The 12,784-nt window shown below is 35.2% G+C and overlaps 2 protein-coding genes and 2 long non-coding RNA genes across 16 annotated transcripts in view; 2 read left to right on the top strand and 2 right to left on the bottom strand.

Annotated features, from left to right (window-relative positions):
* The window catches only part of ZC3H13 (zinc finger CCCH-type containing 13), an 89,373-nt gene extending 79,255 nt beyond the window's left edge, over positions 1 to 10,118 (bottom strand). For 5 of the 13 annotated variants that reach the window (XM_032294701.1, XM_032294704.1, XM_032294705.1 and 2 more), the window contains exons 1-3: positions 9,770 to 10,118; positions 3,097 to 3,222; positions 2,693 to 2,802 (exon numbers count right to left, since the gene is read on the bottom strand). In XM_032294701.1, the coding sequence (XP_032150592.1) occupies positions 2,693 to 2,802; positions 3,097 to 3,213 (227 nt within the window). In that variant the 5' untranslated portion in view covers positions 3,214 to 3,222; positions 9,770 to 10,118. Of the gene's footprint in view, positions 1 to 2,692; positions 2,803 to 3,096; positions 3,223 to 9,311; positions 9,370 to 9,769 lie in introns of all 13 variants that reach the window. The other 8 variants (XM_032294710.1, XM_032294712.1, XM_032294702.1 and 5 more) reach the window with 6 other exon arrangements.
* On the top strand, positions 938 to 1,746 carry LOC116562452. Its single transcript, XR_004273950.1, has 2 exons — positions 938 to 1,299; positions 1,633 to 1,746. It is a non-coding gene; the product is annotated as an uncharacterized LOC116562452 (long non-coding RNA).
* A 73-nt stretch (positions 10,119 to 10,191) lies between the features above and the next one.
* Positions 10,192 to 10,862, top strand: LOC116562449. The gene is made up of 2 exons (XR_004273942.1): positions 10,192 to 10,328; positions 10,448 to 10,862. It is a non-coding gene; the product is annotated as an uncharacterized LOC116562449 (long non-coding RNA).
* The window catches only part of CPB2 (carboxypeptidase B2), a 58,482-nt gene continuing 56,133 nt past the window's right edge, over positions 10,436 to 12,784 (bottom strand). Inside the window, exon 11 of the mRNA XM_032294719.1 lies at positions 10,436 to 11,139. Coding sequence (XP_032150610.1) covers positions 10,955 to 11,139 — 185 coding nt within the window. The 3' untranslated portion in view covers positions 10,436 to 10,954. The remainder of the gene's footprint in view (positions 11,140 to 12,784) is intronic.

Here is a 12,784-nt window from a genome sequence, read left to right as displayed (position 1 = left end):
ACTTGACTTGTTTTCCTATTAATTATATAAATATATTAGTTACATGTGGAAGTCAAACATAATACTAACACAAAGTTTTAAACTATAAAGTTGCAAAATTAATCTAGAGGTAGCAGCATTATCAAATACACATGCAAGATATATGAAGATATTACAAGAAATAAGTTTCTTCTATATACATACATGTGGTTGTATGCAACGTCAACAACTGAGAAAATACTTTATATAACTTCAGAATTAAAGCAAATATAGGAGCTTTATGATTTTTCTTAAATTTTAATTTATTTCAGAATAAAGACAAAATGAGTCAAAGCAAAATTTCACAACAGTGATTTTCAAATTCTGTTGCAAATTTTAATTGAAAGAAAAACACATATTTATACTCAGCAGTGGTAAGGCTTTATTATTTATGCTAGGAATTTGACAGCATATGGCTATGCAATTATTTTCACTATCAGTTGGAAAAAATAAAGGAGAGACAGAAAACAACTTGCCTTTAAAGACTATTTCTAAAACACCTTTAAAAGAAGGCAAAAGAAGTTAAAAAATGCTCTGTTCCTCTTTGACTACAAAAAAAGTAGTCTATAAAAAAGATATTAACAACTTACATAAATATTCACATCTATTTCAAGCAGCCACTGATCAATCAAATCAATTCCTTGATTTTATGAATATAAACCATAAGGTTAGTGAAGAAATTATTTGAGTTAATTCACTTTAAAGGATCTCATTAATGTTTACATGCACATTTAATAGATGTATATTAAATGTTTTAACAGTTAAAGCTAAACTTGAAACTGGAACCTCTTTTTAAGAACCAGTACTTAAGTGCTTTAAATTATGATTATGATGTACATGTAAAATCCTGTGTGTCCTGGTTTCTTTTATATTATGTAATAAAACAGTTTATTATGAACTTGTTTCTATCCTAAACAGCACCCAACAGAGTGAATGTTCTACACACAGCAAATTCTCAACAAATTACTTAAGTCTTGTATATAAGCATATAAGTGAGCATCTTGTAAAATACATTGCTTTTCTTCTCATCTTTAACTCACATTATGAAATATATTTTTCCTCCCTACAAAAAAAAAAATGCACAAATACAAAAGAAGTTATCAGATAGAAAAACACACACAAAATAGCAAAATTATAATAAATATCCTTTATTCTAAGTCTAGTAATGATATTTTTTCCCATTATAGACAAATTTCTCTGACCATTTTTCTCAAAATTATTTCTTAAATAAAAATTGAGTCAACTAATAAATTTCAAAGATGAATTTAAAAAATATTAAAAGTGGGGCCGGGCGCGGTGGCTCAAGCCTGTAATCCCAGCACTTTGGGAGGCCGAGGCGGGTGGATCATGAGATCAAGAGATCGAGACCATCCTGGTCAACATGGTGAAACCCCGTCTCTACTAAAAATACAAAATATCAGCTGGGCATGGTGGCACGTGCCTGTAATCTCAGCTACTCAGGAGGCTGAGGCAGGAGAATTGCCTGAACCCAGGAGGCAGAGGTTGCGGTGAGCCGAGATCGCGCCATTGCACTCCAGCCTGGGTAACAAGAGCGAAACTCCATCCCAAAAAAACAAACAAACAAACAAACAAACAACAAAAAAATATTAAAAGTGTAGTATTAATGTAAGCAAAACATTAAAATTATGGAAATAGTTTCACCATGTAAGTATCCACATGTATATATGCATATCAATAACACTAATTTTCTCACATTAACAGAAGTGACAAATGACAATGTAAATACAAATAAAACAGTATGCAGAATCACAAATAAACTAAAATATACAATGGTTATGTGAAAAGAAGTTGGCTAATGTTGAGGGTTTGAATTTTAAATTCTACTAAATAAAATCTACCCATACACTACCCCCCAAAAAAGTCACCCCAACTAATAAAAAGAAAAAAAAAATCTCCAGTTGCTAATGTTCAGTTTTTAGTGTTTCTATGCTATAGCCAAAACAATCAGCATAACCAATTTTGGAACTATGTAAATTATTTGTTTACCAATCAAGTTAAAACTGTTTTTGTGACAAATTTTATATATATTACATCTTTAAACACCATAAAAGAATCATCATGAGGGACAAAAAGAAAAATAAAAGGTCTTTATTAAGCAAGTTTAATCTAGCCAAGGCTACAGGCAAAATGATGTTTGAAAGATGGAGTACATTTATCCACATATAATATGTATTTTCATTGACATTAACACTCTGTGACAAGGGATTTAGTAAATGCATTTTAACCTACGGAATTTGTACAAAATTCAAATTCAGAACATCTAAAACAACTAAAATCATACCAAATTTTAATTTTACTATTTTAAGAGTTAAAAATAGTCTAGCCTCACTAAAAAGAAATTCAGACACCATGAAATTCTGCTGTCTTAAGCATCAATTTAATACATAATTTGGGGAAAAAAAGTAATACACATATTACAAAAAGATCTATTATCATAACAAGTAAATACTGAATAAGTTAATTTTAAAGCAGACAATTTATTAATCTTGAAAATAAAAACAAAAAGATCTTGTCAATCTTTGATTACTGGTAAGACTACCACCAATACAGAAAATCTGACCAAATGTATGGTTGTATTTCAGATTTTTATACTCGATAAATTACAATAGCCATCTTCTAATAGTACATAAACAATTCAAATTTCTCAGTTTACCTTCTATAATTGCTGCTATAACCTTTACCACGAGGTGAAGGGCCATGTACGAATCTACACGTGTTTCCATAGAGGCAGTTGCCAGTCTTCAGCCAGTTACGGCACTGTGTCTAAGAGACAGATATTACTATGTAAATTTCACATTGAGTTCTGGAAAAAAAAATGCTAGTGGGACAAAATTAAAACAAATGCTATCAAAATTCCCTCTAACCTGTGAGCTATTACTCCCCAAATAATAAAAACTTCAGGAAAAAAATATGAAAAGCCCATAAACCTTACCTTTGAAAAAATTACTGAACCAACATTCCTACAATAAAACGACCTGTTCACCTCTATGATACAAATAAGCATTTCAATAATAGAATTCTAAGAGAACCCCTGTGACTATACTAGTGACAACTCACCTCTGGTGTACTGCCAGTGCTGGGTCCAAGCCTCTCAAATACACTGGGTCTTCGGGATGTGCTATCAGATATGGTCTTGGTATTTTCCACTGTAACCTTCCTTCTAATTTTTGACATTTTGTACTACTTTAACCAAAAAAGAAAGAGGCAAAACTGTCAAATTCTTCAGTTTTAAATAACTGAGCCCACAACTTACAAGTAGATAAAACTATAGGTAACAGTGTAAAATTACAGGGCATTTTCCTTGGGAGATAAAAAACGCATAGGAGAGGTCACAGGTAAACAGAGATAAGGTATCTTCTAACGCATGTCTCACTGGTGAATTGATAACAGCTGTGAAATCTGTTGGCTAGAATTGTACCTGTTCTGCAGAGTGAACAAATATGATCCTACTCACACAGTGAAGTTTTCATAGCACATTCAACCTCAGAAGACATAGTACAAAATCTTTACTTTATAAGTTACTTACAAAAATTGCTTCAAAATTTAGTAACTCTAACCTCTAATAAAAAGTTGTTAACCATCAACTGGTTAAATGAAGAAGAGTTATGCTACAGAAAATTGGAAAACAAAACTGGGTGAAAATTTTGATACCAGAAATTATATTTCATAAGTTTAAGTGACAATAGTAGTTATGTTTCAAAAATCAGGTTGGAGAAAAATGAATGATATTTTAATATTTTCTCTGCCTTAAAGAGATCAAAGGAATTTGATCAAGCTTATTTATTTTCCAGTAACACAAAAACAAAACCCAATGTCGCTAAAGACAACTTTCAAAACAGGGCAGATTGTAGAACTAGAAAAAGTCAAGGTGTTTCTATAATCTATACTACACTGACATAAAATTCAAAGGTGTTAAAAGTAATTAACAGACTATTTTACCATTATTAGTAATAAGAAAAAAGACAAATTATAAAAATATTTTAATTTTATTTTACCTTTAAGCTCTGTTGGATTTAATGAAAACATAAAAATATTTTTTAAAAAATATAACATTCAAAAACTGAAACCATAATAAAAATCTAATCCAGTGACATAACTGGGTAACTGAACTAGAGATGCAAGTATCAGATAATGATACTATAATATACATTATAAAATAATTTTGAATTCTAGACGAAGATACAACCCAGAGCATACTCTCCTATGGGAAGAGGGTAGAAACTGCCTCATAAGGGAAAGGAAAAAAAAGCACCATTCTATATCTTGCTTTATACAAACTAAATATTACTTGAAATCTTATCAATCATCAAAAGTTACTAGAATGAATGATAGCAGCTAAAAGTTTCATTTGGTCTCTATAAAGATCATAAACATTCTTTACTGTGGTTTCAAAGTAAAAACATGTCACTTTAAAGAAAATTAAATCATGGTAGTACCTAACTGAAATTACCTAATACAGCAACAAAAAAGTATAAACAATGTTTGGTTCTACGAGGTACTTCAGGTCACATTTTTAAAAGAATCCAAAGAATAAGAACAACATTAGATAAATAAAAGATGGTGCATCAAGGAAGGAAAATATGAAATAATATATGGTGGCTTGCCAGGTACGGAGGTGCACACCTGTAATCCCAGCACTTTGGGAGGTCGAGGTGGGAGGATCACAGGGTCAAGAGATCAAGACCATTCTGGGCAACACGGTGAAACCCAGTCTCTACTAAAAATACAATTAGCTGGGCATGGTGGCACAAGCCTGTAGTCCCAAGCTACTAGGGAGGCTGAGGCAGGAGAATCACTTGAACCCAGGAGGTGGAGGTTGCACTGAGCCGAGATTGCACCACTGCACTCTAGCCTGGTGACAAAGCAAGATGGAAGGAAGGAAAGAAAGGAGGGAGGGAGGAAGGTTGGTTGGTTTTAAATTGGAAAATCTGTATTCTTACTCATTAATATGAAATGTAATAATTCTTTTTATACAATTGCAATTAATTTTTAGTGATTTTAAGAAGTTAGAGAATCACTTTACAGTAATTATAAATTTAAGAATCAGTGGAGAGCATCACATAAACAATAATTTGCTGCAACACAAAGTCACTTACATAATAATTGTTCTCCAGGTAAGGAACTATACACCAATTCTACATACTGTGTTAGCATTATAACATAATCTCTGATTTAATTTTTTTAGACTCATTCTCAGTCAAAATGTGAACATATGGAGGAAAAGCTGCTAAAATTTCCTATGTCCATTTGATTTACTGAGCATAAAAAACTGAAAGCTAAGAGAAGTGGAGCTAGGAAAGATCTAGAATATGTGGAGCTTTAACTGAGAAAAACACTTTTTTTACAATATACATGCAAGCATGATTCAATAAGAAGTAAATGCATCATACAATATATAAGAAAAGTTTGAGAAAAACATAAAGTTTCATTATATATTGCTATAAATATTAATATATAATATACAGTATAATCCTTAACCATAATTTTTTAAAAAAACATTTCTTAATACACAAAATTGAATAGGCTCCAAAATTTCCTTATTTGCTAGTTATCTATAACTTAGAAAACAGGCATACCATCCTACCACACTGCCTCAAGTGGACTAACACTAATTTTTTTTACTTTTCCCTCCACTGTCATTGGGAATGAGTTAGTTCTGTCCCCAACATCTCCACTCCCCCCAACAAGCCTCCACTCCCCCCAACAAGCCTCCACTCCCAGCACGGCCTCCTTCAAAAATTTCGATGGTAATGGTTTCTAGTTAGGACAACAAGCTACTTATTATCATACTTATTATACTTAAAACATTGGTCACCTACCATCTCCTTTCTTGTTTTTCTGAGGTCTCCAGGCATTAACTCTATAGTTTCTTTTCCTGCTCTGTCCTCTGTTGCTTAATTCAGCACTACTCTCCTCCCCTGACCTATTGCTTTGCTGGTCTGAGAGCTCCTCTCCAATCCTAGACCCCTAATACAAACTTTGAAGATTTCAAGGGTTTTGATTTCTTTGAAAGACAATCAAGTGAAGACTAATGATCCACCTCCTCACCTCCCTCACCCCACCCCCATATTCTTTCCACAGAGACAAAACTGCTTTTACAGGTGACATCAAGAACTATTCAAGATTCACCTACATAGTAATTATCCCAGGAATTTCACTTCTAACTACTACTGTACTGAGTCTTCCAATTTAGGGAAGAAATGAAATTAAGTAAAGATGTATTCTCATTTTTCTCAGAGTCCTAGAGTATTAGCCTTCGCCCTAAAGTAGCACTGCAACTGAGTACAAGGTCTGGGTTACAGCAAGGTCCTGGACAGAAAATTTAAAACAATAATATTAACAATAACAATAGGCCGGGCGCGGTGGCTCAAGCCTGTAATCCCAGCACTTTGGGAGGCCAAGGCGGGTGGATCACGAGGTCAAGAGATCGAGACCATCCTGGTCAACATGGTGAAACCCTGTCTCTACTAAAAATACAAAAAATTAGCTGAGCATGGTGGCACGTGCCTGTAATCCCAGCTACTCAGCAGGCTGAGGCAGGAGAATTGCCTGAACCCAGGAGGCGGAGGTTGCGGTGAACCGAGATCGCGCCACTGCACTCCAGCCTGGGTAACATGAGTGAAACTCCGTCTCAAAAAAAAAAAAACAATAACAATAATACACACACACATATATTCTTTAAAATGTTCATTAATGTGGTATATACGTGTGTGTGTAAAACATCTGGTGCAAAAAGGAAAAAAGTAGGAACTGAAGATTTCTAGCTGAAAGAATTCTTCTGATCATCCATGTAAAAACTTCCATCTGTAGTCAACAATAAAATGTTACTTAAGTATTACTAATGACATTCAAGAGTTTGGATAAACAAAATGCTTTATACTTGCAAAGAACACAATTTATAACTTTAAAAATCCCATTTGTCTAAAAATATACACAATATCTACAATACAACAGAAAAACATAACCTTTTTCATATATTAAAACTACACATTACCAACTAGGGTGACAATTAGAATTTTCAATCCTATTTAAAACTTTGGGCCCATATAGAAAAATGAACACCACAACAGTTAAAATGTAGAATTTAAGGAGGGGGAAAGCTTTTTCAAATTATATCTGAACAGGCTTCAACGAGAAGTAAATGCTTCAAAGTATATGAGAAAAATTAGAAACAATAAGATAAAAATGTAAACACTAAAGTCCTATTATAGAGAATATAAATCTAGGTCATACCAATAACTTACTAATTTACTCTTCTATGAAGGTTTTCCTCCATTTTTGTTTTTGGTTTAAGTTGCCGTCACACTGCAACCCATATCATGAAGTCTTTCCCAAACAGGAGAATTATCAAAGATAGAGCGGCACTAATGAAAATCTATTCCTTTATTTTCCTATTTCTCCTCTCCATTTGCAGAGTAAATGAATATCTGAAGTCTTCTATCATCTCTTTTTATTAAAAAAGAAAATGGAAAAAGAAAAGGAAAATCCAGGACACAAAGTTTGAGTCTATTAATAAAGACACAACAAAGGAGGGTCTTAAATGGGAACTGCTTCCTTGCCCTAGGAAACCTACAATATTACACTGTACTCAGAGGTTCACGTTATAACTATGGCTGAGAAAGGAGAAGCATACAAGACAGACTCTTTTTGAATAATGATTCCAGAAGCTCAATTATGAAAATCTTGTCAGTAAACACATATCCCTTCTAGTATCTTCACTTCAATCCATAACTATCTTTTTCAGGTCTCATCTTCTGGAAGCCTAAGTGAAAACATAACACTTTAATCTGGATGAGTAGTGACATAATATTAGAAAATTTTCAAATAATTAGGCAATTGAAACTACATTAATGTACTAACTGGTAGGATAAATCCCTATACTCTGAATTTCTAAGATTAAAAAGGTGATACTAAAAATAAGGTATCTTCACATTTATACTTCATAATTTTAGAAAGAAAAAAGTTAAGTTTATCTGATGCATAGTTTGAGAAAACATTTTAAAAAGAACTTTCTACAACAAACTTTCAGATTGCTTCCATAAATTAATACTAAAACAATTCCAAACTAAATTCCAAACACAATTGACAGAATTAAGCTGACTACATAGGAATTAGTGAAGCAACACTGCAGTACTGTGCAGAAAAAATAATTTGTTAAAAAGACTGCACAGAGAACATCCCATGCTGGTAGCTACTCTCAAGTGAAGTAAAAAGGACTGCAACATACAAAAATGCACACACACACAAAAGAATAAAAGACTCTTTCTATATCAACGGCAGTTAATGTTTCAACTACTACTATAGCTCCACGTCTATAGGAGATGCAAGATGGAGTTGGGAGAGATGAGGAGGTGAGGAAGACTAACATCCACTGAAAACTAATTCACTAAGTAAATGTAAGTCAAACAATGTTTTTCCTCTATGCAAATGCCAATGCATATTAAAAATAAACACTGATGACATTACAATTTTATTAATTTGTATAGATGTTATGATACCATCCACTTGCTGGATTTTAGTATGTTAATTCATATTACAAATATGAAAATCATATAAGCTTGCAAATCTCAAAATACGCAATGTCCATTTCGAATGACCAGTAATCAGGGAGCCAGTAAGAGACATACAATTTGATAAAATTGAATCCTACTAGATGCACACAGTGAAAGCCTTAGTTTCACAGCGCAGTATTTTTAAAGTCACAAATTGTTACAAACTTGCATCAGCTTTGTTAAGTCTCTAGTTGAAACTGTCATGTTATAATCTAAATAGTTCATTAAAAATTAGAAATTATTTGAAAATCTATAGATTGTATTCACGATACGCTCCAACATATTGTCGCTTAGGTACTAAAGCCAATAATTTCAAATGTTACAGAACTACACCCCGCTAACTGGCACCACATACTCATAGACTGAACTGCATTAAGAATTTATTCTCTAACAGTACCGCGGACTTTGAAAACTAGAGGTGTAAAGATATTTTCCAAACTTCTTAAACTAATTCTTTAAAAATCCAAAAACCTTAAGACTTCATACTCCCATAACTTTCAAAGTAGTTCGAATTACCTGAAAGCCCCAGAGTAGAGCCAAGTACCTTAAGACTCTACCCTCCACAAACAAGATTTTACCAATTATCATTCAAGTACTATTAACTCTGAATAATTTTCAAACCACGTAAGTTGCATTAACCTATCATACAGAAATTGGCAAATAGACTCTCTCCTTTCATTCCACTTTCCCCCGTTTTTGACAGTTGCCAAAACCAACTACCTACAGCATGTGAAGATAAAGTACCACTCAATTCCCAGGACCTAAATCGTTATCACTGCTGAGAAAAAAACAAGACCAATCACAAGATGTTTTTCTCTAACAGGTCTGGGACGCGTATAGAGGGAGATTCTAAATCTAAGCCCAAATTGCTGCACCCTTCTATCGCATACAAATACGAATACCATACAAGGGTTCCCGTGCTTACATCAAATGGTAATGAAGGGCACAGCCTATCGTCGGAGTCTGCCTATCTTCCTTAGACAAATGCCAGAATCATAACCACAGCGAGAAATTATGTCTGAGCACAGGGAGGTACTGCAGAGTTAAGGGTGGGATGCTCAATGAAAGCTAAAAATCTCAGTGACTCAAGCGAAGATGGGGGGTAACCCGGGCCTCCACTTTCCGGGTCCGCCCAACGCCTTTCTCCAGATACCCACGCCAATTCGCTGAACACTTACCTCCTCCCCAAGCTCTCTTCGCAAGTGCAGTCCGGAGGCACCACCGCCGCCGCCGCTCCGAGGAGCGGGGGAGGCGACTCTCTGTCCCCGCGCCTGGAACCAGGAGGACGACGACGAGGAGAAAGCGGTGCGCGTGCGGTTCCCGGGAACCGGCCCTCGGCTAGCGAGGGGCCCCCGGGACGGCTGAGAAGCAGAACCCGTCCGCCGCCTCGCCAGGGTAAAGCGAAACTGGGTCGTAGGAAGAAAGATAACGAAGCTATTGTAGAGTAAGAAAAGGCAACAAAAACACTATGAGGCCGCTAGAAGGACCGCCTCAAAACGCCGCCGGAAGTCAGAGGTTTGCCCTGTTCCTCTATAGACCCCGGCAGCTTCCGGCCGTAAGATTAGTCGTCAGTGCGCAGACACCGTCCTCCGTGGACACGCCCTCTGGGCGTAAAGTCCCCTGCAAGGAGTGAGAGTGCGGCCGGCCCTGGAAATCAGCAAATCTGTACTCTGTGAGAGATCCTGCGAGAGGAAACTGGGAGCCAGGGAGAACTAAAATTACCTTTTCAAAGTAAATGTAAGAGAGCTTTCTCTTTTTATTACATAATTCGTTACTATCAACAGCTGTTGTAAAAGCGCAAAATGCCGCATTTGTTGTTGAAAGTAACTGGAGCCATTCATTCATTCGTTCAACAGTGTTTATTGAGCAGCAGAGCTGGAATGAGAGGCGATGTTTGTCGTTTTTGACACTCCCCCTTCTTTCTGGACCATCCATCGCCTAAATACTGTGGAACAAACGGAATGCGTGGTTGTATTTCTAAAAGCGCAAGCAGAAAATTTATTGAAAACTTGGAGCAGAAATCTTTAATGTACTTCTGACCACTCTTCCTTTTGTTGAGTAGGATCCAATGATTGGCATGAAACTAGTTATTAAACTTGCTTGAGATGGCTAGTCAAACGTCGGAAATAAAAGAAAATGTCAGTAGCTAGACTTTTACAATTTTTTTTAAAAGGTAAAAGACGTGAACCGTTGTCTGCCTTAATGTCAAGGTAGCACTTATTATGTTCTCTGACAAAACCAAGGAATACGAAAATCTTTTATCAAAACAACGGATAAAACTTAAAAATAATCTGGTACAATGATTTGGTCTTGCTGGAATCAGTAAATTAAAATACAAATGCAGAATGACGACATCAAGAGCATTAAACATTCCTAATGACATGCCAAGCTATTTTAGTGACTGCGGCAAAAGCCTCTCTACAAGTGGGTTTGATGTAACGCTCTGGTAGCAAGAATCCGTATCTGCCCTTATCTCGAAGTTCAATTGTAAACGAGTATTTGATGCCCAAATCATAGAGCCAATCATCCGCACCTCCAGGAGCTAGGTCTGAAAGAAGATAGAAGTTACTTTTTGAAATATAGGTGTTTCAAATTAATTAATAAACTGGGAATTGTTTGATTTAAATGTTTATTTGTTTAGATACCTTTACATTTTTTTCAGTTTTCAGCTAATATAAACAACTTTACAGTGAGTACCCTTGTTTATATATAATTGCTTCTTTGTCTCTTTAGAATATTCTTTCCTAGAATAGATTTGCTAGTCTAAGGCTTTGCACTTTTTGCAATTACAACAAGTTCCCAAATGGACTTCAAAAGAACTGAATTAATTTATACCTCCATAAGCAGGATGTGAATTTGCCCACTTCCCCATCCCATACCATCAATAGGAATTATGAATTCTGATAATTTTACGGTTGAAAACGAATATCCAACTGTCTTGACTTTTTTTTTTAATCAGTGAGTTGCCATTTTGTTTGGCATATTTATTGACCATCTTTATATTTCCTATTAGTTGTCCTTCCTCATTTTTCTACTTGGTTCATTTTATCAATTGCTTATAAAAACAACATTAATGTTATTATCTCTGTTTGGCATGTAGACCCCTTTTTTCTTCTTTCATAAAGAATTTTTTTCTCCTTACTGAGCTTTCAACTTCATTTATGCAGAGTTTTCGTATGAAAATATATGTTCTACCTGGAATTTACTTTGGTGAAAGACATGTTAATAATTCAATTAATTTTTTTCTAGGTAACTTGTTAGGTTTTCCAACTCCATTAATTGAAAAATCTAACATTCTTTTTTTTTTTTTTTTTTTTGGGTGCTAAATTGAGTCCAGGGTATGGCAAAAACTTGGCCCAAATTTTTAATTTATAATTTTAGCATCTATCTAATACAGTTTGGGGAGCATCACATGAAAGCTCTAATTACCAGAAGACTTGTTACAGTTTAATGCATGTTAACTAAAATGTATACATATTTTAGTGTTCATTATAAATACAGTTTTGACCTTTTTTGAGATGGAGTCTCCCTCTGTCACCCAGGCTGGAGTGCAGTGGTGCAATCTGAGCTCACTGCTACCTCTGCCCTCCGAGTTCAAGTGATTCTTATGTGTCAGCTGCCCGAGTGGCTGGCATTACAGGCGCCCCACCATGCCCAGCTAATTTTTGTATTTTTAGTATAGACAGGGTTTCACCATGTTGGCCAGGCTGGTCTCGAACTCCTGACCTCAAGTGATCCTCCTGCTTTGGCCTCCCAAAGTGCCGGTATTACAGGGGTGAGCCATCGCACTTGGCCTCTTTTTGATTTTTCCATTTAAAAAAATGGAAAAACCTGGATTTGGCCTTCAAGCTGTAGTTTTCTGATGCCTGGTTACAGGTTTATTTTCTGCTCCTTTTTTCCCATCTTCCTTCAAACTTCAAAAGGGCAAAATCAGTCTGCCCTCTCACTGTGTGTAGATAGGAGTTCATTAGTAAATATCTTTCAGCAAAAATTAATCAAAACTTTTTGTTAAGAGTTTGTCACAAGCTCTTGTCTGTGTAATAATATATTAAAGACAGTCAACTGTAATGTGTTATGAGCTATAGTCTTGGGGACAGGCTAACACTAAAAAACGCTTGATGCAAATGGGATGCCCTAGATTAGTGTAGTATACAACCTGTAACCCTCCGTGGTGGCCCTGGGAATCATACAAA

This window comes from Sapajus apella, unplaced genomic scaffold (genome assembly GCF_009761245.1).
Source record: "Sapajus apella isolate SASKATOON/1434 unplaced genomic scaffold, GSC_monkey_1.0 scaffold32, whole genome shotgun sequence".
In the NCBI taxonomy this organism is placed as follows: domain Eukaryota; kingdom Metazoa; phylum Chordata; class Mammalia; order Primates; family Cebidae; genus Sapajus; species Sapajus apella.
This window is presented reverse-complemented; position numbering and strand designations above follow the sequence as displayed.